The sequence below is a fragment of the Vulpes lagopus genome, chromosome 14, assembly GCF_018345385.1.
Source record: "Vulpes lagopus strain Blue_001 chromosome 14, ASM1834538v1, whole genome shotgun sequence".
In the NCBI taxonomy this organism is placed as follows: Eukaryota; Metazoa; Chordata; class Mammalia; order Carnivora; family Canidae; genus Vulpes; species Vulpes lagopus.
The window spans coordinates 9,324,133-9,350,696 of NC_054837.1; the positions used below are offsets into that span (position 1 = coordinate 9,324,133).

Genomic DNA, 26,564 nt, shown 5'->3' on the forward strand with positions numbered 1-26,564 from the left:
GGAGAGGGGCCACACTTCCCGGCATGCCCTGTTTGCGTGGGGTTTGGCCTTGACGGTCCGCCGCCCCCGGGATCCCGGATGGAGGGTTCCGGGCTTGCAGCGACCTAGGAGGAAGCCCTGCGCCCCCATTTCTGGCTGCCGCGTCTCCCCCGCGGTATTCCTTTTGGCTCTATGAGAGGCTCTAGATTCTCCTTCCTACTTAATGGCAGAGCCTCATTTTCTTCCCCTGCAAAGTGGGGATTCAGGGAACTAGCTGCCATGAAAAGCATGGGCTCTGTCTTAGGACCCAGGCCCTACTGCCCTAAGCGCAGGCACATGCTCCCAAACTGCCAAGCGAGCTGCCTCTCACCCCCGAGGAAGCACTTCCCATCTCAGACGCTTGGCACATGCTGTCCCTTCTACCTGAAGTGCCCTTCTTTCAAAATCCAGATCCAAGACACTGATGGATGTCAGTGCTTAGAGAAGCCTTCCCTAACCCCAGGGACAGAATCAGTTGCTATCTCCTCTGAGTGTGCTCAGAGACCAAACTTCCTTGGTGTGGCGCTGAGCACTGTGTGCTTGTGCTTTCTCGCTCATGAGTGTCTGTCCAATTACAATGGAAGTCACACAGATCTGCAAATGTGTGCGTTTTAATTTTTTAAGATAATATCTAATATGTTGCAGGGTCCTGCAGGGGACCAGTCTCAAGAAAGGGAGAAGAGGATAGGCCTGTCCTGCCTGGATTGCCAGCCATCAGTGGCAGCTAGGCCTCAGGGAGTAAGCATCTCCTGGAGGCAGCAGAAGCCTCTAGAGGTGAGCCAGGCAACCGAAGGCAAGCACTGGGAAGGCTCAGGTTCTGCCCTGGGGGATCCTGGGAAATTGGAGGTTGGCACCTGCCCCCAGGGCTTGGCCTCTGTCCCTGGTGCCCAAGCGTGCCTGCCCAAGTCTGCTGCATGCGAGCTCAGGATCCTTTCCCTGTGAGCCAGGACATGTCGCCGGTCCTGCAGGAATGAGGGGAGGAGGAGTCAGGGTAGAAGACAGCAGGTTACCCACTCAGCACCATGAACAGGTGATCCCCGAGGACAGCAGGAGGCCTGTTCTGTGCCAGGCCCTGGTGCCCAGCAGGAATGGGTACTTAGCAGAAAGGGGAAGACCATGGGGGTACAGGCTCTGGGCTGAGGTGGGAAAGGCTCAGAATGGTTGACAGGAAGGACAGAGGACCACGTACTTGCTGTGCAGCACAAACAGCCTTTTCGAAGGCAAGAGGGAGAGAGACAGAGAAGGCCGGGGAGAGAATATGTCATTCATGTTCCCTCTTGGTTCTCCATTGTTTCCAGCCTGAGGCCTACTCCTGTCCCTTGGTCTCCAAGCTTTCCCCAGTCTCTGGGCAGGGGGAGGGGACCTCTCTGTAGGCAGTTTGAGCCCATGGGGTGACTTGCATTGGCACCATCCTGGGGTGAGGGTAATGGCTGACATCCAGTGTCCCCCCACCCCCGGGCCCCAAACAACTACCCAACATCTCTGTGCAGGGTGTCCCCAGAGGCATCACTAGCTGCCTTCACCACTACCACCCCCAGCTTCTGTCAGGCTCAACACAAACAAGTCCAGTTGGGTGTCCCAGGCCAGATGACTGCCCAAGCAGTGGCTTTGACCAAGGGCTTTGACCCCTCCGCACAGCACTGTCCCTGTCCTTCTAACCCACAAGAGCACAAATAACCAGCCCATTTGCAACCACAGCCCTTGCCCCACACCACCCCATAGTCCTGATGCCCCATAGACTGATGTGGACCAAGAATAGGGGAAGGGCTCTGTAGGGCTATGGGGGTGGATGGCAACCAAGGGCCAGTCCCTTGGGGGAACCTCCCCACCACAACCCACCAGACTTCTGAAGCCCACACTCACTCCACCTCCCGCTTTCGGATGGCCCGGCCGGAAGCCAGCACCTCAGCCACCTTGGACACGATGGGATCGTAATTCATGCTGGCCACAGCAATCACCTCATCGCCTCTGCAGGGACAAAGTACCTGAGCCTGAGGGCTGCCCAGCAGTGGCCTTCCTTGGAGACCCTGATGTGCTCCTCTTCCACTGGGGCCCAGGGAGGGATCTTACCCAGGACAACAGGGCTCTTCTGAGCCCCCAGCCCTCCTTGCTTTGCTTGGCCCACCAAGGGGATCCTGCAGAAGGCCCACGGAGGCTCTAGCCTTCCTCCTCTAGGGAGTTCAGGGCTGAGCTCCAGTCCTGGGATCACTTCTACCTGTGTGACTTTCCTCAGTGTAAAAGTGCCAGTGGACAACACCCACCTCAAAGAGCTGTCCTTAAGATAGAATGTCCCGCCTCCAAGCCTGGCTGCTGGACTCCTTACTACCCCACCTCACCTCCTCACTCGTCCGTGGCGGGTCTCCTGTCTAGCTGCCTCCCTGGGTCACTCGGGGACCTATCGGGCAGTTCCCCTCCCTCTGGAGCAGGGCTCCTCTGGGAGGAGTTCCCCTTCCCGACCGAGCTCCCGCTGCTCCGCACCGCCTTCCACCCAGTTGCTCTCACTTGGTGTAAAAAGCCACGAACTTGAGATCTTCCAGATCCCCCTGGATGATGACGTCGTCAAAGCCTTCTCCGTACCCTGGGGGCCGAACAGGAGATGGGGCTCCCCCGGGTCAGCGCCCTGAGCCCTCCTAAGTCCTCCCGAGCCCCCCACCCGGCCCCGCTCCCTCGGTCCTTTCAGGTGGTTCTCAGTGCCGCCCCCAACCAGTTCTTGCTCTCCCTCCGCAGGGCGAGGCCCCGCCCCGATGATGCTCATGGCCCCGCCCTCCCCTCCAAGCCCCACCCTCCCTCCGCTGGGCGAGGCCGCGCCCCCGAGTGCTCTCGGCCCGGACCCCTCCCCCAAGCCCCACCCCTCCCCCAGCTGGGCGAGGCCCCGCCCCCGAGTGCTCTGGGCCCCGCCCCTGGCCGGCGCCCCCGGTTACCCGCGTAGCGCAGGCTCTTGCCGAACATGGCAGTCCACAGGTAGGGCACGGTGCTGATCTCCGCCTCCTGCGCCAGCATGTTCTGGGCCGCCACCCGCCCTGTGGGACCCAGGGTCGTGAGAGCCCCGACCCTAGCCCGCACCACCCCTACACTCCCTGCTCAAGGGCTCTCTGGGGCTCCTCCGCCTCCTGGCCACCCCCGCACCCCCCACCCCGAGGTCAAAAGATGCACCATCACCCGCTGCCCACTGTCGATTGGTTGGTGCGGAGGGGACACCTGGCTCAAAGCCAGTCAGGTCGCTTCTCTAAGAATCTAAATGAAGTGCCCCCGATCGGGGAAGGTCGGCTTCCTGGGGTTGTGGGGGCTGCGCGCCACTTCAGGTGTGCACACAGCTAATCAGACACATCAGGTATGAGGAGGGCGGGAGAACGGGCACGAGTGCCCGGGGAAGCAGAGAGGACAGCCAGGCCCGGGCCCCAGAGAACAGCGTGGGCGGCTTCCCCGTTCACGAGGCCCGCTGGACTCCGTAGTTGGCTGTGCTGAGAGTCCCTAGACCCTCTCGGTTAAACCTCAGTGATAGTGGCTGATGAGTGGCCAGCCTTTGGTTCCTTAAAACCAGCACCAACGTTAGACCTTGGACCTGAACAAGAACTGATACCGGAAATGGGATTTCAGGCAGCAGATGCTGAGGTAATGTGAGGCCAGAGAGGAGAGGGGAGTGCGGGGAGTCTGGTGATGGATCCTCCCCTTGAAGGCAGCCCACCTGCTGGCACCTACCTCTTAGGGACCCAGACCCGGTATGAATAGTAAGTGAGGCTTTAGGGACTTAAGGGGTGGGGGGATTCCTCAGAGAGCACAACAGCTCCCCACTGAGCCCAGTTTCCAGGCCCAGATGGCTGCCTTCCAGGGGCCTGCGTGAAGCCATCCGGTTCACAGAGCGAGTGGCTCAAGGGAGACAGAAACACTGAGTGGGAAGGCGGCCCATATCCTACTACGTCCCTTTCTCTTTCCTTGGGTGACTGCACAGGTTGGTGAGGACAAAAGGAATGGAGAGGCTGGTGGAAGGATGGGGCGGGAGGCTGTGGCTAGTTGGATGGGGTGTCCTGAGGGCACAGGAAGGATGTCTCTGGATGGGCCCCAGGGCTTGCTCGGTCAGCTGGCTCCATCACCTGGAGGAGGCTGGTCAGACAGGCCACCACAGAGCCTTGAAAGGCTGACCCAGGACCCAAGGCCAACAACTGGAGGGGGGGCAGGGAGAAGCTGAGACCTTGGGACCGCTCCCCATCTCCCCCTTCCCCATCCTACCACCGGGCTGGTCATACCCTGGGCATGAGCCATCTGCCAGTGTGGGATGTTCACTTTCCGATTGTTCCTCCAGGCCAGGGGGAAAGTGACAGCATCGCCGGCTGCAAACACGCCTGGAACGTTGGTCTGCATCATCTGTGGGGAGAGGACCCAGGGCTCTGTGCGTGGGACGGGGGCCTGGGCGGGACCTGCTGCCCCCCCCACCCCTGCACCCTGCTCACCCCTCCCAGCCCCACCTTGTTGACAGGGATGAAGCCTCGGGAATCCAGATTGATGCTGCTCTGCCTCAGGAAGCCCGTGGCTGGCACCGCGCCTGAGAGGGCAGGGGCCACCAAGTCCATGCCCTGGCCCCTCCCGTCTCCCTCCTCGTTGTCCTCCATGACCCATATCCTTCCCTCACTACCATCCAGCCTCAGGCCGATTGTCCAACGGGCTCCCCGCCCAACGGCCTGTCCCCTCCACCCGGACCCCCGCAGACCCCCATGCCTCACTGCCAAGCCTCCCCTCCGGCCTCAAGCATCACCTCCCCTGAGACGCGGTAAGGCCCTGGGGGGGTGGGCAGGCCGTACCTCCCAGCTCCATCCCTCCCCAGGAGCAGGGCCAGTTAGAAGCTGGTTTGCGTCCGCAGCCACGGGGAGGGGGGGGGGGCAGGCCGTGGAGGGGTCTCCGGGAGGGCAGCCCTCCCTAGGAGCATCCCCCAGGCCGAGCCCTGGCTAAGTGTGCGCTCCCCACTCCCCAGTAGCCCTGTGAGGGGGGTACCGTCGGGGTGGCGCTCTTACAGAGGCGGGGACCGAGGCTGGGGAGGGAAGGGACTGGCCCAAGGCCGCTCCTCGCACCTGCCTGCCCACCCACTCACCAATGCCCACCACACAGACGTCGGCCCGCACAACCTTGCTGCTCTTCAGCACGACCTCCTTCAGCTGTGGGGAGGGGCGGGTGAGGAGGAGGCAGGCCCAGCTCCCCAGCTCCGGACAGGGAGAGAGGAGGGCAGGAAGCAGGGCCCACCTTTCCCTCCTGGGCCCGCAGCTCCGACACCTCTGTCTGCATGTAGAACTTAACCCGGTTGTTCTCAAACATCTGTCGGGGCGGAGGGGGGAGGCAGGGGGGCCGTGGATGAGACAAGGCCTGGGGTTCCGAGGGGCTGGGGGCTGGGCGCCAGGGTGGGCTCACCTTCATGAGGGCACGACCCACACGTTCCCCCAAAAATCTCCTGAAGGGCGTCTCCTCCAGCTCCACCACGGACACGGAGTGGGCCTTTTCAGTCAGGTAGGCGGCCACCTCCATCCCTGGGGCCGGGGTGGGGGGCGGTGGGCAGGTGCCCCGCACCTCCCGGGGCCAGTCCCGCCCTGGACCCGCTACCACCGACCGCCGCCCCCCAGCTCCGGCTGCTCACCCAGGAAGCCAGCTCCCACGACCACCGCGTTGCGGCCTCGGGCCAGCCTCACCACACGGTTGGCGTCTTCGGGTGTCCGGATGGTGAACACGTTCTCCACCTCCTTGCCTTTGCAGCTCAGCGTCTTGGGGCTGAGACGCGGCCAGCATCAGTGGGGGGCTCCCGGCACCCCGAGCCCTCCCACCCCTGGCTAGTGCCCTGCCAGGTGTCCAGCAGGGGACAAGGGGAGCCACCGTCCCACCTGCTCCCTGGTGCGAGCAGCAGCTTGCTGTACTCCAGCTTGAAGCCATCCTTGAACACGACTTTCTTGTTTCTCACATCCACTGTGACCACCTGTAACACCCCCCCACCCCCGCTGGGCAGCATGGGGGCCTGGGCGTGGACTTGAACCCAGCTCCCGCCAGACCCTCTGAACAGAAGGTTCCACGGGGGCTGTTCCTGCTACGTGGGTCATCCTTCCTCCTGGCTTCTCCTCTTTAAACTTCAGACACCACCTTCCCCTCAAGGCCATCTTTCCGCTCTCCCACCCCAGCCCCGGCCCGAGCAGATGTCTGCAGGTGCCCATCATCCTGCCGGGAAGAAGATCCAGTGCTGCCTTCCAGGCCGGGAGCACCCCCAGGTTCCCGGACAGCAGGGCCAAGAGGGCAGGTCACCCCGCACACACACCTCCAGGGGCTTCGGTGGCCTCACATCATTTGCGGTCCCCCCTAAGCCTTCCCCAGGCTTGTTTCCTAGTCTTGGCCCCATACCTGGGCCTCGGTGAGCACCTCGATGCCATAGGCTCGGAAGAACTCCTTGGGCCTCAGGGCCAGCTGCTCAGGCTGGGCGTCCAGGGACTGCAGGAGATAACTATCTTGAGATAAGGCCAGTGGCCATTATTCCATCTTACAACAGAGAACTGGAGGCGGGGAGGGGGGCTGGGCCCTGTTCACAAAGGGGCTGCAGGATAGAGTTCAACAAACCCACATCTTTGTGGGGTACCACCGATCGGACTGGCGTGAGCAAAGAGGGCAGCCGGCCGGACCCCCGAGGGGTGACAAGCAAAATGCTGAGAGGGCCTGACCGTGCCCAGAGGGCTAGGGGCCTGGGCCCAGCCCGGGCCCCCGTCTGCCCCTCCTCCCACCTTGCTGAGTTTAGGTCTGTCATAGGGGAGGTGCCGGTCCAGTGTGCATAGGACGATCCTGTCTGAGAACCCCTCCTGCCGCAGTGTCTCCGCACACACTAAGCCAGCTGCACCTGAGGGGAGGGTGCGGTGGGTCAGGGACCACCTCTCCTCCCACCCCACCCTGCCCCTCAAAACCCCACCACCAACCTGCGCCTACAATGAGCACGTTGGTGCTGCTGCTGTGGCCAGCGCTTGGAGAGATACATTTGGCCATCACCTTGGTTCTTCGCTGTAGCTGCAAGGCCTGGGGGTGGCCAGAGAGTGGAAGGCAGCTGGAAGCTGGTCCTGGACATCCTCCCTGTGCCATCATCCCAGCAGGCCAGGTCCTGCTGCTGCAGTCCAGCCTCACCCCCACCATGTAGCCTTTCACTCTGTTCCCCAGCCAGAGGACCTTTGCACATGCTGATCCCCAGGCTAAGAAGCTCTCCTCACTTCTCCCTTTTGCCTGAGCCCCAAGCCACACCCTCACCTGCTTGCTGGCCCGGACGTACACCTTCTCCTTCTCAATCTTCACCTGCAGGGGCAGTGTTGCTCAGGATCAGGTTTTGGGGTCCCCGTCCCCTTCCCTGCACCCCCAGGCTCCCTCCTCACTGGCCCCACCTGGAATTTGTGCAGACTGTCCAGGCCAGGGAAGTCCTCCAGGTCCCCGGTGCCGATGTTGAAGCAGGCACCATGCCAGGGGCAGCGCACTCGGCCCCGGGACAGCACGCCTGGGGGAGGCAGTGCTGGGCTGAGACCACCAGTGACAGTCCCTCTCCCCTGTGTCCCAGCAGCTGCTGGCTCTTCCCCACAGCCCAGGAGACCCCACTAGTAGATGGGGCCCTGGAGGCCCAAGGAGGACCAAGCACCCTAACAGGGGGTCCCGCGCCACCTCCTGTGTGTGCTGGGACAGCTCACCTTTCACCAGGGGTGCGCCGTAGTGTGGACACTTGTGGCCCAGGGCGTGGAACTCCCCGTTGTCCTTCACCAGCAGCACTTTCCCCCAGCCCAGCTCCACTTCCCGCATCCTGGGAAGGGGCGGCACTCAGACTCCAGGCCAGACCCCAGGCACCAACCGCCTCTGCTGGGTACCACTGCCCAGAGTCCGGCTTTCTGGGGAGCAGGCCCGGATCTGGAGAGGCCACAGCGGTGGCGGCTGCAGGAGCCGGGCGAGGCTCCTTCCAGCCTCCCAGTCCACCCCATCCATGGCCTGCACCTTGCCTTCCCATCTTGGGCCCTCTGATTGCCTGCCCCCCCACCCCGGTTCCCCTGGGGTGCAGCACCCACTGGCCATTCTCCAGGTCCTTGACGTGGCACACGGCGGCTTCCACACAGTCCTGGGGGCCCGGATAGGGGTGCGGGGCGGGCAGGCGCTCCTCGGCGTGGAAGTGGCGGGCCGTGCCGTTGCCCTGGTAGGCCCGGGGGCTGCCCTTCCCGCTGGCCGACAGCTCCTCCTTGCCCCGCTCCTTCTCGGGCAGCACCACCTCGATCTTGAGCTCCACTGTGGGCAGGCGGGACAGCACGGTGACCCCCCAGCCCGGCCCACCTCCCTACCCACCCCTCAGGCTCCCTGGACTGGCTCCTTGGAGTGGTTTTTGCTTTTTTTTTTTTTTTTTTAAGATTTTATTTACTGATTCAAGAGAAACACAGAGAGAGGCAGAGACACAGGCAGAGGGAGAAGCAGGCTCCACGCTGGGAGCCCGATGCGGAACTCAATCCCGGGACTCCAGGATCACGCCCTGGGCCAAAGGCAGACGCTCAACCGCTGAGCCACCCAAGGATCCCATGGAGTTTGAGTTCTCTCCCGTGCCTCTGCCTTTCCAGAAAGCCACCTGCACCATCAGCAAAGAACCTCCAAACCAGCATGAAGCAGAGAGGAGGCAGCAGGAGGCGGAGCTGGGTTGGCCAGAGTTAGTGCCTGCACGTTTCCTTTTTCAGTAACAAATTAGTGAGGGGGCCACTATTGGAGCTCCTTTCACCCTGAAATTGCCTTTTCTCCAAGAAATCAAGGTGGAGGAGAGAACCCTGGTGCACTGAGTCCTGCTCTGACTCCAGCTGCATGGCACCCCCTGGAGGAGGAATCCCTGAAGGATCAAGGCAGGTGTAGAGACTCAGGTGAGAGCAGGGTGTTTGAACCTGGGTGTGGCTCTGGGGGACCAGAGGCAGAGGGTTTGTTCTTCTCTTTCCCGTAGGTTTGAGTTTTGTTTCGTATTTTATAATTTAAAAAAGGGGAGAAAAAAAAATAAAAAATAAAAAATAAAAATAAAAATAAAAATAAAAATAAAAATAAAAAAGGGGAGAAAAAATGGGACTCCTGAGTGGTTCAGCGGTTAAGCGTCTGCCTTCAGCTCAGGCCGTGATCCTGGAGTCCCAGGATCGAGTCCCACGTTGGGCTCCCCACATGGAACCTGCTTCTCTCTCTGCCTATATCTCTGCCTCTCTCTGTGTCTCTCATGAATAAATAAATAAAATACTTAAAAATAAAAAGAAAAAATGTACATAATATATTTTCAACTTCTTAAAACAGCTCTGTTCACCAATTTAAGAATCCATGATTTGCCAAGCCCTGGTTTTTCAGTGTTTTCATGTGCAGGGGTGTGCCTTGGGTGTGAACCGCACCCAAAAGGGTTGGTGCAGAGGGTGCATGGGGCGCTCACACAGAAGGTACTTCCCCAGAGTGCTCATGGGGCCTACTCTAGCTGCCAGTGAGCTAAAGACTGTCATTTTCGTCTTTCTTCTTTTCTGCATTTTCTAAATTCCCTACAATGTGCCTGGGGTATTTTTCTAATTAGAAGGGAACAATAAACAGAATTTTTAGCAGCGATAATCTGGCCTCCTGGGCTGAGTGATGGAAGCTAAGCCCTTGGCACAGCAGGGGCCCGATGAGGAAGCAGGAGGTGCCTCTCCCCACTCCCAAGGCACCAGAGCCTCCAGGCCTCTCCCCATCTCACCTCCACCCCAGACCTGACACTCCAGAAACAGAGGACACGGAATCACACCTCTGGGCCTTTGCCTATGCAGTTCCCTCGCCCTGAATGGCCACCCTTCCTGGCCCCAAGTCACCCCTGCCCATCCACCTGGACAGCTCAGGTGCTGTCTCCGCTGGCTGCCCATTCTCTGCATGTGCCTCATCTCGTGCTGGGCTAATCTCCCACCCTGGCCTGGCCCGGAGCCCAGGAAGGCAGGCCCGCACCCCCTTAGCATCAAGTCCCAGCCCTTAGCCTGACCCGGGCACGGCAGGGGGCAGGGGTAAAGGTCTGCTCCAGGATTCCAACTGGGCAGGAAGGGCCCCAGAGCACACCACCACAGTGCTAAAGCTGTTGTGTCAGGTGGGGGGAGGGTAAGGGAGGGGGGGCCTCTTTGCCTCCACTTTCCATACTTTATGTAATGGTGTTAGAATGTTTTGAGAAGAATTAAAAAGGAAAATACTCCCAACTCAGCTGACACCAGCTATGAGAACTGTAGAGAGGAAGCTCACAGGAACAGCCTGGCAGGGGCCCAGATAACAGCCAAGCCAGACTGTTTGCATCTTCCACCTCCTTCCAGAAGGCTCCAAGGAGCTCGCTGATGCAGTCTAACGGGAAGCCATTAAGTCAGAGGCAATAGTGGAAAGGTGGATGGGGAGGGGGTCTCTGCTCACCCACAGAGCCAGATCGGACCCTAGCTTCATGATTCCCAGGAGTCCATGTGACCATGGGCCCCTGCCTTATCCCCTTGGGACCTCAGATGCCTTCATTATAAAACAGAGAGAACAGTGCCTACCCCTTTGGTGATAGTGAATGCTGAAGGATTTAAGATATGTAACTTAGATTAGAAGCTGAACAGATGAAGTTGGGTAGTAGCATTTTACTGGTTAGCTCTGAGCCTCCTGGCAGCCATGGCAAAAAGGGAAAGCCTTTAAGAAGCACTTGTGCTCTAATAAAAGGCAAGTGACTAGATGCCAGAAGAGCTGCACTGCTTCCTAGTTCTGAGCTTAGCAAGGGTCTGGCGCACACACTTCTTATCACGAACACAGAGCCCATGCAACACAGGGAGTAGAGTGAGCAAGCTCAGAAAATGTGCTGATGTGCTCCAAGCCAGTCAAGCAAGATCGAAGGTAAAGAATTTGCACAAAGACCTTCGGCTTGCTCTGGTCTCCCTGCAGCCCCTCCTGACCCCAACTGAACTTTTATGGCCCAAATGCTCACTCATACACCCTGAAATTCCCTGAGCCTCACCATTGACCTGTCCAGCATGGGTGCCTGGGGCCTAAGCTCCTGCCCCCCTGCCACAGCCCCACAGGGGATCTTGAAAGCAGAGTCTACCTCCCAAAAAGAAGTGATAACTTTCTGCACATGCCTCCTTCCTGTGTGCCAGGTGTGGTGCTAAGCATGACAGTCTGCAGGGGTGGGGGTGGGGGCAAATTTATCCATGAGAACACAGAGGCTCAGAGACGTGAAGTCACCTGCCCAAGGTCACACAGCCAGGAAGGGGTAGGGCTAGATTTGGGCTCGACAGCAAGTTCTTACTGCTGCCTCTGAGGTGGTGAGACCTGCCGGCTCCCGACCCGGGAGCGGGGGGCCAGAGTTCTCAGGCAGGCCAGGCTGCTGAGATCCTTTAAAGGAAGCTGCCGGTGGTCTCCTCTGCTTTTGGCCTCCTGCCAGACCAGCTAGCATTTTCTTGCCCACTCCTGATAGGGGGAAGGCTTCATTTGCCCAAGTCATATGCGGAGCCAGGAAGGGTGGTGGGATCGGGCCCGGGGCTGGGCACCCAGAGCATGGGCATGGGAGGAGGGGCAGCTGGCTCCTGAGGCAGGTGCAGGGGGTTCCCCTCTGCCTGGCAGGGTGTCAAAGGTCTCCTCTTGCCCCCAGGTTCTCCCTCAGACCCAGGAAAAGGAGAAAAGGCTAGTGTGTTCCAAGGTAATGGAGCCGATGGGTATCAGGTAAGGGGAGCTGGCCGGGGCAGGGTGGCCTAGGTGGCAGGCGGGCGGGGGCACTGACTGGGCCTCCATGTCTTCATCTGTGACAGGCCTCTGTTCTTTTGGTTTCCTGAGTGTTGTGAAGAGAGAAGAGGGCAAGTCGGGGGGCAGGAGAGAGAGCCCAACAGACAGAAGTCTCCATGGAGTGCAGACCCAGGCCCTCCCTCAGCGCCCAGGAGGCCCCACCTTGGGCTGGAACCCCTTGGGCCAGGCAGGGCAGGATTTCCTGCACAGATGGGGAAACTTGGCCCCAGGTCACACAGGGCATCAGAAGAGGTGGAGAGGGTTCTGACCTGTCTATTCCACCCTCATGGCGACTTTGAGAAGAGGTCAGGCTCATTTTGTAGAGAGGGAAACTGAGGCTCAAAGAGGTAACTTGCATGCCCCGGGTCACACGGTGGCTGAGGGTATCCTGGAAGTCCCTCTTGGCTGCCCCTACTCTGAAGCATGAAGAACCCTACTTCTACCTTCCCAGAAAGGTTCAGCTGCTATTCCCACCAGAAGCCCCCAAAGCCCCAAATAAAGAGGGGGACCCACTGGACGGGAGCCAAGAGAAGGCTCCAGGCCCCCACCCCCTCCTGCCTGCAGGGAATTAATATTCAGAGCAGGCTGCTGCCCAGCCTGACCTACTTCGGAGGCGGAGGGGGGAAGGGGAGGAGGAAGATGGCTGGAGAAGGGAGGGAGGAGGGAGGAGGAGGGAGGAGGAGGGAGGGGGCAGGGAGGGGGCAGGGAGGAGGAAGAATGAGGCGTGAAGGGAGGAGGTACCTGGCTTGGGCTTGGAGAAGCACCCACCCATGGCGAGTGGCCCACAGATCAATGGGGGGGCAGGTACGCAGATGGAAGGCTGTGGGAGGCCTAGGGTGCCCCGGGTGGGGCTGGACTCCCCATGGCCCTTAGAGATGCTGGAGCTGCCATTCCTGCTGGAGCTGCCTCCAGGACCTGCAGGGGAGACAAGGGGCATCTGTAGGGACCAGGGCTTTGATGGGGGTTGTGGGGAGAGACACGGGGCGGGGGGGCTTCCAGAAGATGTGTGCATTTGAGCTGGGAAACACTGCATATGTAGGGGACCCTGGCAGGTACCTCCCTTTGGAGGCCCTCCAGGCTCGTCTGGCTACCCTCACTCTCCCCTCCCATCTTTGCCTTGGGGGCTGCACCCCCAACGGGGCCCTCTGCTCAGATCTCAGCGTCTCTTTCAGGTCCAGCGCCACAGCTGCCTTGTTGGGTAAATCCTGATTTCGGGAGCCCACTGGAAATCCAGCAGCCTAGGAGCCCTGGGATCCTCCATTCTTCAGGGAGGCCACCACGCCTGGGGGCGGACCCTAGGTCTCCTCAGGCAGATCAGAGCCCTCCTGATCCTGCGGTTTCTCCTTCCTACAATGGGGGTCACATTTAGTTCTGGGCCCTGGCTCCCACCCTGGCTGGCAGCCCCTGGATACCCACCTCCTCCAGGGGCAGCCACTGCTTCTTCCTCCTGGATGGAGGCTTCCCAGCCCTGGAAGGCAGGGCAAGGGGGGGCAGGAGTCCAAGCCTCCACCCCTCCTCCCAGTTGTGAGTGAGGCCAGGAGAGACTGGGTGGGTGCAGCTGGGCCAGTCCACTGTCCCCAGGGAAACCCAGCTCCATGGTGAACAGAAGTGGGCGGCCAGCCCAGGCCTGATGGGGTTGGGGGAACGGGAGGCCAGGCACACTGCCCATGCCCAGCAGCCATGAGCTCCCACCCTGGACACAGCCCCCCCCCTCCACAAATGCCCTCCGGGCTGCGGTGCTGAGATCACAACCAACAGCAGATGGAGAAACTGAGAGGCCAAGGGCTTGGCAAGGTCAAGCAGCAGGCAGGGGCAACCAGGCGGCCTCCCACCCCCCTTGGTTAGTTTCAAGATGGGCAGGGACCCAGGAAGCCCCCATAACACCCTGCAAGAGACAGGGCTGGGGGAGAGGTCACCAGGTCAGCAAAGAGATCCCTGCAGCCAAAGAGTTCTCATGGCCACAGGGTGGGCCTTCCAGAAGATACAGCTTATAGACTGGACTTTGGAAGGATCTGGACAAAGGTGTAGCTGCCCTGTTTACAAATGACCTCCCCCTGGTCCGTCCCACTGTGTTTCCCCTGGAAGTTCTTCCTGAAGTCTAACTTGAGGTGGGGCTGGGGCCTCTTTGGTCTTGCCCAGATCCCAGCAAAGGATTTGAGTGGGTGCCTGAGAGCAAGGGGACCAAGAAGACAGGAGGAAAAGTGGGGAGGGATCGTCTACTGCCTGGCATCTGATCTTACCTACGCTAGACCCACCCACTACAGTTCAGGGGGCAGTGGCACCCAAAGGCCATTTGGGCATACCGCTACCGTTTCCCCCCTTCACCACACCAGACTTGGCTCCCACCTGCCCCACCTGGCCCCTCCCTGGGCGCAAGGGGGCCCCTCCCCAGATTCCTGCTTCTCCTCTGGCTCAGCCCTGCCCACCTCCTTCCTGCCAGGTCTCAGGCTTCACCTGCTGGGCCACAGGAGTCAGAAAAGTTGGGACCTCCGCTCGCTGCCAGGTCCCTATCTAGGCTGTTTCTCCCCAGACGCCCAAATGTCTTAGACCCTCCTGGGGCCTGGGGTCTGGAAAGATTTGCTGGGGGTTGAAAGGCCTCCAGGCCTACTGTGTGCAGGCTGGCTTGGAGCCCTGCGGCTCCACAGGCAAAGGTTCTTGCCTGTGGAGCAGCAGGAGGCACCCCAGGATTTTGTGTGGGGTGCTGGACCTTGCCCACACACTACCCAGTGCTGAGAAGTTGTAACACGCGCAAGGGCTAAGTGCCCACCAGGAGCCTGTGTCCTGTTCCCCTGGGCGCCGCCCCCCAGGCCAGTGCAGGCTGGGCAGAAATGGGGGGATGCTCTCCAGTCGGGGCCCTCCGTGGCCTCCAGCCTCCCTGGGATTGGCAACGGAGTCTGAGGGTTGCCCGCCCTCACCCGCTCCCCCGGGGCCGGCGCCCGCCTCCCGCGCACTCTCCCGGCCCTTGCACGTGCGATCCCCTCGCTGCGGGAGGACCTCGCCGCAGCCGCCCGCCGCCCGGAGCCCTCGCCCACGCGGGCGGCCGGGAAGGGGGTCGGGCACACAGTAGGGCCCCGCGGCGAGCGCGGAGGGGGCAGCGGGGAAGGGGCCGAGACGCTCCAGCCCCGCTGGTCCCCCTCCCCGGCCGCCTACCCCAGCCCCCATCGCGCGGGGCCCGGGGTGCGGGGCGGCGGGGCCGAGGGCCGGGGGTGAGGGGGTCTCCCAGGACCGGGGGCCGGGGGGTCCCCGGGGCGGGCGCTCACCTGGGCTCGGCGCGGGCCTCCGCTCTGGAGCCGCTCGGGGCCGCGGCCACGGGGGGGGGAGCGGGGGGGGAGGAGCGGGCGGGGGCGGGGCTGGCGCTGCGGCGACACTGCGGCCGGGAGCCCGCGGCGCCCAGCACCGCCCCGCCGGGTCCCTGCGGGTAGGCGCGGGTCGGGGTCGGGCCCGGGCGGGGGCGGGGGCCCTTCTGGCCGCGGACGCCCCCAGCGGGGTCTGGCTTCCCGGGGATCCCCTGGACCCGAGAGGGGCGCCAAGCCGGGCGGCGCGCCGGGTCCCAAGCCCGTTCCTCCTTTCCTAAGTCTTTCGAATCCTGAGCGACGTGAGGAGTGGGAGTCTAGCCTCCCCAAGAAGGAGACCCCAAATCCCCTGCGAGCGACTGCTCCGTAGGTACCTTGACTCCCTTTGGGGGCTCAGTCTCCTTGGTCTCTTGGCTCCCTCCCCTCTCCCCACACTTCATAAGGTCTATCTTAAATTATATTTTATTACATTTTCTTTTTCCCATCTGTCATCATATCAGGAGAACTTCCCGGATCCCTATAAATCATGATGCGCCCTGGGGTTGTGTCCCCTCTTCCAGGAAGCCCTCCCTGACCAGTCTTCCTAGACTGAGTTGATCAGGTGGGATATACTCGCTCCTGGTTACCTCGTGTTTCAGGGTCCCGATTGTCTCCATCTTTGCACTGTGTCCAGGCAGAGCTTGTACCTCCAGCAAACGGACCCAGTGACTATGTGGGAAATGAATGAATGACACTTTCCAGGGAAACAATGTCACATCTACCATTAAGTACATCAGAGCCCACCAACTCTGTCCTGTTTGGTGCCTTCTGTTGGCTTTTTTGCCCCTTCTCCCCTTTCTGGGCCTTGGTGTCCTGTAAGGATGACCAAAAAGTGACAGGGGTAACAGTCACCTGCACCAGGCAGATCCACCTTCAGAGGAAGACTTTTATTTAAGACCTACCCCCAAAATGAGGGGGACAATCACAACACCCCCTCATTTTACAGAAGAGGAAGTCCAGAAGGTTGAGTCTCACCCAGGGCCTGCATGGGTCACCCTTATGTGAGTGGGTGTGGGGCCCAGACCGTGGAGGGGACATGTGGCTCTGCTCCAGCCATCCCTCTGAGGCCACGTGTGTGGTTTCCACAGCGTGATTGTTGCCAATCCACAGGAGAGACCTCATCAATGGGCAGATGGTGGATTGGGATTGGGCCTGGTGTCCTCATCCTCCAAAAACCCAGCCCCCATTCTACACACTTGTTGCTTTTGCAGCTCCAGCCCCCTTAGCCAGGAAGACAGAGCCATGGCTGTGTGTTCACGTGCATTTCTTCCTTTTCTTTACAACAGACTGAGGAGGAAGTTTCCCTGTGTATCATCTTCATTTTACAATTGGGGAAACAGGTTTAGAGAGTTTAGGGACTCCCCAAGACTACCAGTCGGTGAGTGAGAGCAGAGACTTTGAATCCTGGCAAGCTGGCTAGGCTGTGCTGGGCTTACAGGTGGAGGGGTAGCAGTGGGAGGGGCGAGGCCTGACAGGGCTGGCCAAGGCCCCAGTCTCCAGGGCAGAGTTCGCGTCCTATGAGGGACCCGTTTGTCAGTGAGCCCCTGTGCCTCAGGCTTCCCGGAAAATGTGGGGGTAACTGCAGTGCCCTCCTCCCATGTCACCAGGACAGGTGCGGAACCACAGGAACTAGAAGGTACTCAGGATGTGGGGCAGGGGCTGCTAAGTGTGGGGTAGCAGAGATGAGACGAGGTCAGTGTGGGAGCTGTGAAGAGGCCAACAAGCTGTGACATGCCCCAATACAGGGTAAGTGCAGCCTTGATGTGGGGCAAATCCACTGTGGCCTCCTTGGTTCTAGAGATCAGGGTGGAGATTCCAGCTGCCCTGAGGGGGCGGCAGAAATTGCACGATCAGATCATCAGGGAGCAAAAGCCAACACCAAAGATAGGCTAGGAGTGCCACCTCAGAGAGGCCCTCAGACCTGGGGTGGTGCAGGTGGACAAGGGAATGGAGGGAGACTCAGGAGGCCTCTGAGCCTTGGGCAGTCTGAGGTCCTGATCCGGCCCTTAGGATGATTCTGGCAAGGCAGTAACATCTGGTTTGGAGAATACCCACCGGGATGATCACAAAGAGGGAAATGGAGCTGCAGGTTGAGATGTAGTGAGGTGACCCCTACAGCCAGTAGACACCCTGAAGGGTGGGGGTTGCCAGGGTTTGAGAAGTGTGTGTGTGTGTGTGTGTGTGTGACCCCTGCCCAAGCCTGTCTCTGTTTTCCTTCCGTCCAACCCCTCCTGTCAGTTTTCCTCTTCCCCATTCCCCTCAGCCTAGGGCCTGGAAGCCAGGGTGCAGGATTCTTCCGACTGAGAGACAGCCTCGATGCTTAACCTTGGGATTGACACTGGCGCACCCTGGAGGCCACTCTGAGGGCCAGCAGGGCCTCCCTGAGCTTTGAGATCCCGGGGGCGGTGGCTGCTGAGACAGGAGTGCCCTCTTCTCTGATAGATTTAAGTGGATTTCCAGATCCGGAGACCTCAGATTTACTAACTGATTCCCAGGAAATATTAGGGGGCTGATACAGCACAGTCAACGCCTGAGCTGAGGCCAACTGTGCCCAGAGACTCGCTGTGACTCAGGCATAGGGAAGCAGAAGGTGGGGAATCTCCAGGTTGGGAAGCCTGGGCTAAACTGCACACCCCAGACTCATTCCTGACTTCCTCTGGCTCCTGCACCCCAGCCTCCCCCTAGCCTGCTTTGGTTTACACAGGCTGAACACGGTGTACTTATTAGCACCCTCTGTGGAGGCCGGCTCCAGCTCCTACTGACCTCTTCAGCCCCCCTTGGTACTCCCCAAACTGACCTGTTCCCAGGCTGCGGAGTAACCAGTCCTAATTCCAGTCCTTACAGAAGGAGGGAAAGTTCAGAAGGGCTTTTCTAGGAGGTGGCAAGGACCCAGGACAGACAGGTCCTTAGGAGTTCACTAGAGAGAAGAAGGGCATCCAAGCAGAAGGACTGTCCCAGCATAGGCAAGGAGGGAAGATGGCAAATTCCAGTCTGGCTTGAGTGCTGAGTTCTGTGCAGGGAGGTATTTTGTGAGCCCAAAGAGGAGTTGGGTGAGAGATTTTGGTCACATGTTTTTTAGTAAAAAAACAAAACTAAACCAAAAACCATAGCAGTAACTAGGGCTGGCACTGGAGTGGAACAGGGCACAGAGGCCGGGAGGTCAGCAGACACCTGGGATGAGCCTGCGCCAGAGTCAGCTGGTGGCCTGGAAGGTGGGCCATGCCTCTGCAGCCCTTACTTAGACCTGAGGATTTTCTATCATCAGAAGATTGGCAACAAGCTCCACACACCTCAAAGACAAATGTGCTAGCTTAAACTACGTCAGCCACGTGAAGGAATATTGTTCAGCCATAAAAGGTGTCTACAGAGAATTTGTAAAAATGTTATAAAGATTTTCTTAAAAAAAAAAAAAGATTTTCTTATACATTGCTGACAGAAGTATAAATTAAGGTAATCCCTACTAGGGCAATTTGGCAACACTTCTCAAAATTACAAATGCCCAGAGTCTTTGATCTGGCAATTGGAGCGGCACATTTTAATGCATCTGACCCCCTTGCAAAGGACCTCCATGTCCATCAATAGCGGACTATTGAGAGTGGCAGTCCATCCATATCATGGAGTACGATACAGTGATGAAAAAGAACAGAGACTCAATATGCAGATTCACAAAAATCTTTAAAACAGATTGGGGAAATAAAGTGAGCTGCAGAACAGTATCTATGCTACCTTGTGCAGAGAAAATATTTAGAAAGGATATTTACAGAGGTATTTGCTTGTATGTTATAGAATAACTGTGGATATATAGAATTATATTAATATATTATAAAATATATATCATAAACTGGAAACAGGGAGCTGCTGGAGAGTGGAATGGACAGTGGAGGGCACGGTTCATCAGATGCCCGTCTTTTGAATGCTGCATCCTATGGATGTTTTTCCTCCAACCTTGATGCCAAAGTGGAATTTTCCAAACTCCTCGGAGCTGTTTTGGGAAGCTGGGGTGCTCACTGGATCTGGTGCAGCCCTTGCCCAGGTCTCTCCTCGTGGTGGCGGCCCACGATAGATCACTCCCTCCCTCCCTCCCTCCCTCCCTCCAGAACCTGGCTGCTGGGCAGCTCCTGGCGCCCATTCCGAGGGCCTAACCCCCTTCCCCTTCCGGAGCCACTTCCTCAGACTGCTCAGCCTCAGGGCAGGTTCCGCCCGGCTCTCCGCGGCGGGCGGGAGCGGGCCGTCCTCCCAGGGCTCCGCCTTAGCCCCGCCCCCGCCCGCCCCTCCACCAGGGCCCGCCCCCACGCCAGCGAGGGCGGGGCTAAGGCGCTCCGGCCCCGCCCCCGGGAGCCTCCCGGGCACAGGTCCTTCAGGGCGGGGAGCCCAGGAGGCCCGGGAACCGTCCGGACAGGGGCCGCGCTGACGGCCGCCGGGCCCCATGCCGGCCACCCCACCCGGCCCTCGGCCCCGCCGCCGGGAAGCCCCGGCCAGCGCCCCGACCCCGCGGACCGCAGGGGGTCCCCCGGGAACCACGCACTCTGGACAACGTCCGGGAAGGGGCAAGTCCTTTCTGGGACCTGAGGGAGTGGGGGGGTGCGGCGGGGAAGCTCCCGGGTCCCCGGAGTTTACGTCCTCCTCCTTCACCCCGCGCAGGGTCATCCCTCTCGGCATCCCTCCCCGCGTGACTGTCCCCGCCTGTCCCGGGACCGACGGCTGCGGCGGGGCGTGGGGAGTGCTGGAGCCAGGTATTAGGGGTCTGGTGGACCTGGCGGTAGTAGTGGTCCCCAGAACCGGCCCGCGAGGTGGTGGAACGGGGGTCTAGGTGAGGCGGCCCTTGGCCTGGCGCCCAGGATGCCTCCAAGTACCAGGTGTGTGGCGCCGGGGGCCCTCCACCCTAGGGCCTTCTCCATAAAGGAGGGGCAGGGAGTGCTCCCAGAAGGGTAGTCCTCCCACTGGCTCCGGTCCGCGCTCCCGGGCGGACTCAAGCCTCGCTCACCTATGACAGGCATCAGTGGATAGGCCACAGCTCCTTGGCCCAGGGCTTCCGAGAGCTCAGGAGGGAGTTCATTGGCAAAAGTTCTCCAACTTGGCTGCATAACAGAAAACTCCGGAGAACTTAAAAAAAAAAAAAATCCAGCGTCCAAATCCATGAAATCAGAACCTGGGATGGGATCCCCAAGGTCTCCACTGTGCAGCGAAGGTGGAGGGCCAACGGTGTTGATGAAATCAGAGGGACCAGGAAGGGCAGGTCACTCGAGGTCTCAAGTCAGCAAGGCATCTCGGGCCAAGACAAAGCCAGGGAATGCTCCAGCCCTGAGCTGCTCCCTAGGCCTGGATTACATTTAGTTCCCCTCCCCCAGGCAGCCAGGAAGCCTTCCTGAACCTGTCGGGGTTCATTGTCACAAATTATCTTCGTGCCAGGAGCCTTCCAGGGCAGGGCAGGGCAGGGCAGGGCAGGGCAGGGGTCCCCTCTGTGCTCCAGCTCAGGGAACCAGGGTGTACGCACAGACTCCAAGGGCAGGGTCAGGTCTTTACAGGGGGCTGGGAGAGAGGATCCATGACTAGGCAAGTTAGAAGGGCCTCCCAGAACACGGACCAGGGAAGAGACTATATGCAAAACCCAGCAATGTCCCGGGTTTTGCTGTGGAATGAGGTTTCAAGATCTGGGCAATGGCCTCTGTGGGCCCGCACTGAGCCTAGCTTAGCAGAGGGAGACTATACAACATTGAGCAGCCCCCCACACCTGGCCCCATTTCCAAGGGTTTCCCTGCCACAGAGGAACCCAGCCCAGTACTGCTGATCAAAATACACCTTTTCAACCTGAAAGTATTCAAAGGGGTCCGTCTTTAGGGTGTTTCTTTCAGAAACATTTAACAGTTTGGTATTTCCACTTAAGACAAACTTTTCTTTCAAATTTTGCACAATCCTGAATGTAGGAGCCAGGGAGTACATTTTTGCAGCATAGTTCTATATAAATATGGATTGGAATCACTTCCTGAAACTAATTTCCGGAGGTTTTACTACAAGGAAATGTGGACCTCTCAATAGGCACAGAAATACCTGGAGGAATGGGGCTCTGGCTGAGGGGGATGTCAAGAAAATCACTGTGGTGTGCTCTGCCCCTCAACTGTCTACCTGCAGGTCCCTGGAGTTCATCAGGAAGGCTATATACAGATGGGAAGAGAAAAGAATATAAAAAGTTAAGCAGGTATCATGCCCTAACTTGGGATGAGGCTGCTTGTTTTCTAGGACTTTTACTTGAAACCACTGAATGCTGGGTAGCTTGTGAACAAATATTTAACAGAAGCCTTCAGATACAGGTGCCTAGAAGGGAAAACATCCAAGTTTTCCTTGGTGACAAAGTGTGGCAACTACTGTTTCATCTTCCAAAGGGGAACACAACACCAGCTGCTTCTCTTTTGGGTGGGGGTGGGGGGCTGAGGGTGGGGAAGGGCCAATGCAAGACTTTTTTTTCAGTCAGCAAGGACAGGGGTGGGCTGCAAGAGGCATCCCTGGAGAAGCACTGGTTATTTCTGTGTTTCACAGGCATCCACCAGGTGCTTAATTGCTTGGGAGGCTGATGTGGGCTGAGAGCCTGCAGGCAGCACTGAGGAGACACCGAAACACCAAAGCCGCCGCTGCCACCACCGGCTGATGCAAGTTTTATTGAGACAATGTACAAACAGGCCATGGAAACAAGGGTTCTGATGCCGGGACCAGTAACGTAAAATGAATACAAAAATAAAAAGGCACTAATCTGTTAAGAAAAGACACTCGATGTTCTAAGAATATAAGTCATTTAATACTGTTAATTTTATAGCACAAAATAAAACAAGCTATGATCCCCAAAAATAATTTTAAAAGCTTACACAGAAAATATTATTGCCTGAAGTTTATGATCTTTAAGTTACAGGTCAAAAGTTTTGTGTTGTTGTTGTCATTTTAAAACACACAGTGAAGACCGTCTAGAAGCAAGGCCACTGTTCCTCCTGCAGAGACAACGACCCTGTCTCAGGGAACTGTCCTTCTACTCCTTTAGAATATACAACCAGCTCAGTTTCCACACTGATAGCAGTTAACCAGGGACAGAGGTCTCTGGTCCCAGAGGGTGGAGTTTGAGGCAGAGCTCAGTGGTGTCCACAGAAAGCATTAGTCTTAGGTACTGTGTTAAAACAATCGAAAAGTCACTCATTTTAAGAGGTTAATGAACATAATATTAAAGGATTAAATTATAAACACCTGGCACAAAAACACATCATCCCTTTTCAAAAATAAAATGGTCATATTCCTCTGAGCAAACATTACAAGAGCAGTGGCCGTCTGCCTTGGCCTGTCTTGTCTGTAAACAGCTGTAAAAGAAAGCACGGAGCCAAGGATCCTTGAGCTCCAAGGAGGGGAGCAGCTGTCCTTCCCCCCTTTCAGTTTTCCAACCATGAGCACAGGTGGTGTCTTGTATGGGTGATCAAAGTTGTCAAATGGCAGCTTGTCGACACGTGCTCCTCTTTAACCATGCCATCAGGTGGTACCACACCACAAAGAAATGACAAGGAGGACTCCTGTGTTGGAGGTCCTTTTCAGGATAAATAAGTTTTGAGTCAAACTGTCAATGCCCTTTAGTTCGTAATTTGTTCAGTTCCCAAGTGAGTTAATTTAACATCCAAATATTTTCTTAAGTGACACACAGTAGAGCAGAGCAAGTAGCAATAATGAACAATCCTAAAAGGAGAACAACCACGGAGGGAAGGCAGCTCCTCTGGAAGAAAAGCATCGCTTTCTGAAACAGGAAGTTTTCCCCAATCAGTGGGGAACCCAAGCACGAAGCTGAGGTGAGTGCTGTTTTTTGTCTATTTAGTGTGATGAAGAGAAATTCCCTGCCTGATAAAAAAAAACTAATAAGGTCCTAAGTCAAAAAGGTACTACACTTTTGGCACATATCTGGAGAGTTCAGAACTCAAGACTCACCTTATTTCAGGCTCTCAGTCTCCTGGGCAGCCTTGGAGACATGTACGTAGGTTGAAGTGACAAGCAGACTTATTATGAAGCCAAAGTAGGTTTGTGGGGTGTTCTGATTCTGAAGTGCTCCACATGAGGTGGGTCTTGTTATGGGTCAGCAGACATGGCTGAAGGGAAGTCTTGCTTTCCAAAATGCCCACATACTTCCTGAGTACTCCGAACCAACTACTGTCACCGAAAGGTGCTAAGCCCCTCAGCTAAACTTGGTTTAAGAAAGCTGTAAGGTTTGTGCCCTCTCTGAACAAGGCACATAGCACATACTCCACCTTCTGTGGGACAACCCCTTTAGTACCGGGCCACTGGCTGCAAGGTGAACACTGCGTCCACGCAGGTAGAGGGAACTGCTGCCACATGTGTGCCACTTACTGTGGGAGCTGGGGGGGGGGGGAGGGCTAAACTCAGAATAAGAGGCAACTACAATGGACAGGCACCTTCAGAGCAAGACGTGGCCACAGTGCTCACTGATTAGGGAGAGCAGACTGCATTTTTATCAGGAAAACCAGACAGGTAGCCACAGTAATATTTTTTTCCAATTGATCATTATTAACTTTGTCATGGGAACACTTCCAAGATTCTTTAATATGGCAGTTATCTACCTAATGGAATACTGATTTAAGGGGAGATTGAAAAAATGGCTGCTTTGCTGGTTCTGTCACCAGAATATATACATATACTGCTATAATTCAAAACCTAAGACCCTTAGGAGACAGGGCCAGGGCTATAGCAGCCGCTCAGCAAATGATGCAGTCACTCACTCAGTAGGTGGCTGCTACATTTCCAGGTCTGCTCTATTCATTCTGAGCTGAGGCATGTCTTCATCAGTTTCCAGAAGGGAGAGCAGACTGAACTGCATGAAGGTTCCAGAATCCTAGTCTGCTATGTACACCAGACAATGAATCAGCCACACCTTTGTACCAAGCTGGCTTTGTATGAACAGCCCTCTTTTAGCTAACAAGGAAATGTTTACATCAAATTGCTAAATCGCTAATGGTTCTCCCAAGTCACTAAAATCTTAGACATCAGATGCATTAACCAATTTCCAGAACTTGAACTTTCTTTGCCTGGGAGCGTCTCAGACACAGAGACTGGGGAACCAGTATTAGCAGCACCATCTTTCTCTGGCAGCTTTGTGAGCTTGGCCTGCAGCAGCGAGGAGTGAGCCTCAGTGAGTAGAATTTAAAGATTCATTAATGAAGTCAATGATTCTATGAACAACCTCACTTTTTAAAGAAATTTAATTCCTATACCTTAAAGGGGTGTATTCACTGAAACACTGGACAGAAAACTAGCCAAGTGCTTTCCCCCATCGTTCCTGTCATCACTGACAAAGTAAGCAAAGCCTTCCCCAAATCACCCCCTACTCTGGTGCTTTTGGGGAAAATGTAATCCAAGGAGCCAGGCACACAAGCTTGGCACATTACAACTGACTTTTGTGGGTTGTTTACTACATGGCAAAACAGGTACAACTGGCAGCCAAGACAATAAAGGCCTCTGCTTCAGGGTTGTGTTTTGTTTTGTTTTGTTTTTCCATATTCCTTTAGTTACAGCAGCTTCAGTTTGGGAAGCTCAGAGGCACGTGTCATTCCTTACAATATCACAAAAATCCAACCTGCTACTTAAAAACCTGTTCAGAACACACAAGTCTAATTAAGTCTTCCAAAACCAAACGAAAGGAAAAAAGAAGAGCCAGATTTGGGGAGTTTAGGACAGAATTCCCTCTTCTTTAAGGTTCATTTGCTCTGTTCTTCAAAGGAAAAGCAAAACGGTGACTGAACCATTGCTTTGTGGAACAGCAACGTGCAATGTCTCACCATGGCCTCAAGCTCCATCTGATGAACATGACAGAATCAGTCACAAGTACAAACAGGGCAGTGACGAGAAGACCGACCCTTTCCTCATCAACTTCTCTCCACTTGTGTGCTTCCACCAGTATATCCAGTTTATGATCCAAAAGAACTCTAATATCTGCTACTCTTTGACAATACGACTATGATACAAATGCCGAGGCAGCCACTGTGCATTCCAAATGTGTATGAGAGACCGCCACTCTGCAGAAAGCTGGACATCGGCAATGCAGTGTAATTGCCTATGAGAGAGAATGCTTTCCCACTTCAAAGGAGACTATGACAGGCAGAACAAGGAAGCAGCAGGAAACAGGCAACAGCAATCACTCGTTTTCATCAGGGTTTTGAGGGTCAATGATTTTGACATGCGTAAAGGGGAAAAGCCCTTTGCGCCCATTCACTTCGCCTTCCCATTGGCCATTTATATTCATCCTTGTGACTTTCACAATGTCACCAACCTGTAAGGATGGAGAAAGAAGACACAGTCAGCATTTTCTCTGCAAACTAAAAAAAAAAGTTTAACCCATACACACTGTTCTATCCAAAGGAACCTATAGAATTTTTAAAGTTTTTTCTTGGGGGGTGTGTGTGTGTATGTGCATAAAACCTAAAATCAAGCAGTGCCAAAGACACAATGTGGGGGGACCTGGGTGGCCAGTGGTTGAGAATCTGCCATCAGCTCAGACTGTGATCCTGGGGTCCTGGGATCGAGTTCGGCATCAGGCTCCCCACAGGGAGCCTGCTTCTCCCTCTGCTTCTGTCTCTGCCTCTTTCTCTCTGTGTCTCTAATGAAGAAATACAAATCTTAAAAAAGAAAAAACAAAAACAAAGACACAAGGTGCTACCATAAGCGTGCTGTCCTCCTCAGCTGGTGAGAATGTGTATTAAGTGAAGGACCTTCTGAGCACAAAAGCAACCTTTTTTCTCCCTATGTCAGTTATTAACTCCCAACAGGAAAGAAATGAACACTTAACTACTCTCTCAGGATGGTTTAAGTGAAATCACACAAAAAAAGGGTATTAAAAAAAAATCTATCTCCACCCTAATTTACATGGGGTGGAAATGCTGTCACCAACAAGACCTCAGTTACCAAGCCACTCCCCTCTCCTGCCCCAGGCAGCAATAATGTCTCCCTGATTTGTCCATTGCCTGCCCCTCTGTGGGGCCATCACAGGGAAAGGAAGCCCAACTCTGGGCATCTATCTTTTTCGGCCTACTTTAAACTTCAGGGTGGGAGGAATTCTATCTATTGTGAGAGGGACTTTGGGGGGGTGGGGCACCAGTTAGGGACTGCTCCACTCATTAAGGAGAAGGCGGGAATTTTGTTTTGGAGGTGGTTTTCAAATTGTTCTGGAGACCCACAGAACTCTAGGGAGGTATTTTAAGGGCCTAACAAGTGTCTGGGCTTTCAACTTTTTAAACCTTTATTTATAAAGTTATAATAGAAAAAAGTATACTGAAATGCACCACTGCTAAACTAACCTGTGGTGCCTGCTACCTGCTTTTCATGCAGATCTCCCTTGGAATGAAACTGCTTTCTCATCATGTATTTGACTGAAGACTCCTCCCAAATGACAAGGTAAAGGTTAAAAGATTCCTATCACTGCTCCAACAACACACATTC

General features: G+C 56.5%; 2 protein-coding genes and 1 long non-coding RNA gene across 6 annotated transcripts in view; 1 reads left to right on the plus strand and 2 right to left on the minus strand.

The window, feature by feature from the left end:
* Window positions 1-613: 613 nt before the first annotated feature.
* AIFM3 (apoptosis inducing factor mitochondria associated 3) lies at window positions 614-20,389 on the minus strand. 4 transcript variants are annotated; one of them, XM_041728887.1, is made up of 21 exons: window positions 20,080-20,389; window positions 12,505-12,678; window positions 8,070-8,283; window positions 7,701-7,810; window positions 7,404-7,513; window positions 7,273-7,317; window positions 6,951-7,047; window positions 6,762-6,874; window positions 6,388-6,474; window positions 5,880-5,971; window positions 5,639-5,769; window positions 5,416-5,531; window positions 5,251-5,322; window positions 5,102-5,165; window positions 4,482-4,558; window positions 4,263-4,380; window positions 2,940-3,038; window positions 2,521-2,596; window positions 1,882-1,986; window positions 1,208-1,228; window positions 614-980 (listed from the first exon to the last, which is right to left on the minus strand). In XM_041728887.1, exons 1-21 carry the CDS (start codon window positions 20,231-20,233, stop codon window positions 941-943), a joined length of 2,115 nt encoding a protein of 704 aa, XP_041584821.1. In that variant the 5' UTR covers window positions 20,234-20,389; the 3' UTR covers window positions 614-940. The 4 variants fall into 4 exon arrangements, with proteins under 4 accessions (XP_041584821.1, XP_041584823.1, XP_041584824.1 ...); XM_041728889.1 differs by lacking the exon at window positions 20,080-20,389 and adding an exon at window positions 15,024-15,083; XM_041728890.1 differs by lacking the exon at window positions 20,080-20,389 and adding an exon at window positions 13,180-13,240.
* On the plus strand, window positions 19,737-21,770 carry LOC121475543. The gene is made up of 3 exons (XR_005983775.1): window positions 19,737-19,828; window positions 21,225-21,291; window positions 21,630-21,770. It is a non-coding gene; the product is annotated as an uncharacterized LOC121475543 (long non-coding RNA).
* The window catches only part of CRKL (CRK like proto-oncogene, adaptor protein), a 37,411-nt gene continuing 32,576 nt past the window's right edge, over window positions 21,730-26,564 (minus strand). Inside the window, exon 3 of the mRNA XM_041728891.1 lies at window positions 21,730-25,398. Within this exon, the coding sequence (XP_041584825.1) occupies window positions 25,264-25,398 (135 nt within the window). The 3' untranslated portion in view covers window positions 21,730-25,263. The remainder of the gene's footprint in view (window positions 25,399-26,564) is intronic.

Coding starts and splice junctions, on each gene's coding strand:
- AIFM3 (XM_041728887.1), bottom strand. CDS start 20,233: ATGGATTTGGACGCTGGATTTTTTTTTTTTTTAAGTTCTCCGGAGTTT. Junction 5,532..5,638: donor CGTGGGAGCTGGCTTCCTGG/GTGAGCAGCCGG, acceptor CCCCGGCCCCAG/GGATGGAGGTGGCCGCCTAC. Junction 2,597..2,939: donor CAAGAGCCTGCGCTACGCGG/GTAACCGGGGGC, acceptor TTCGGCCCCCAG/GGTACGGAGAAGGCTTTGAC.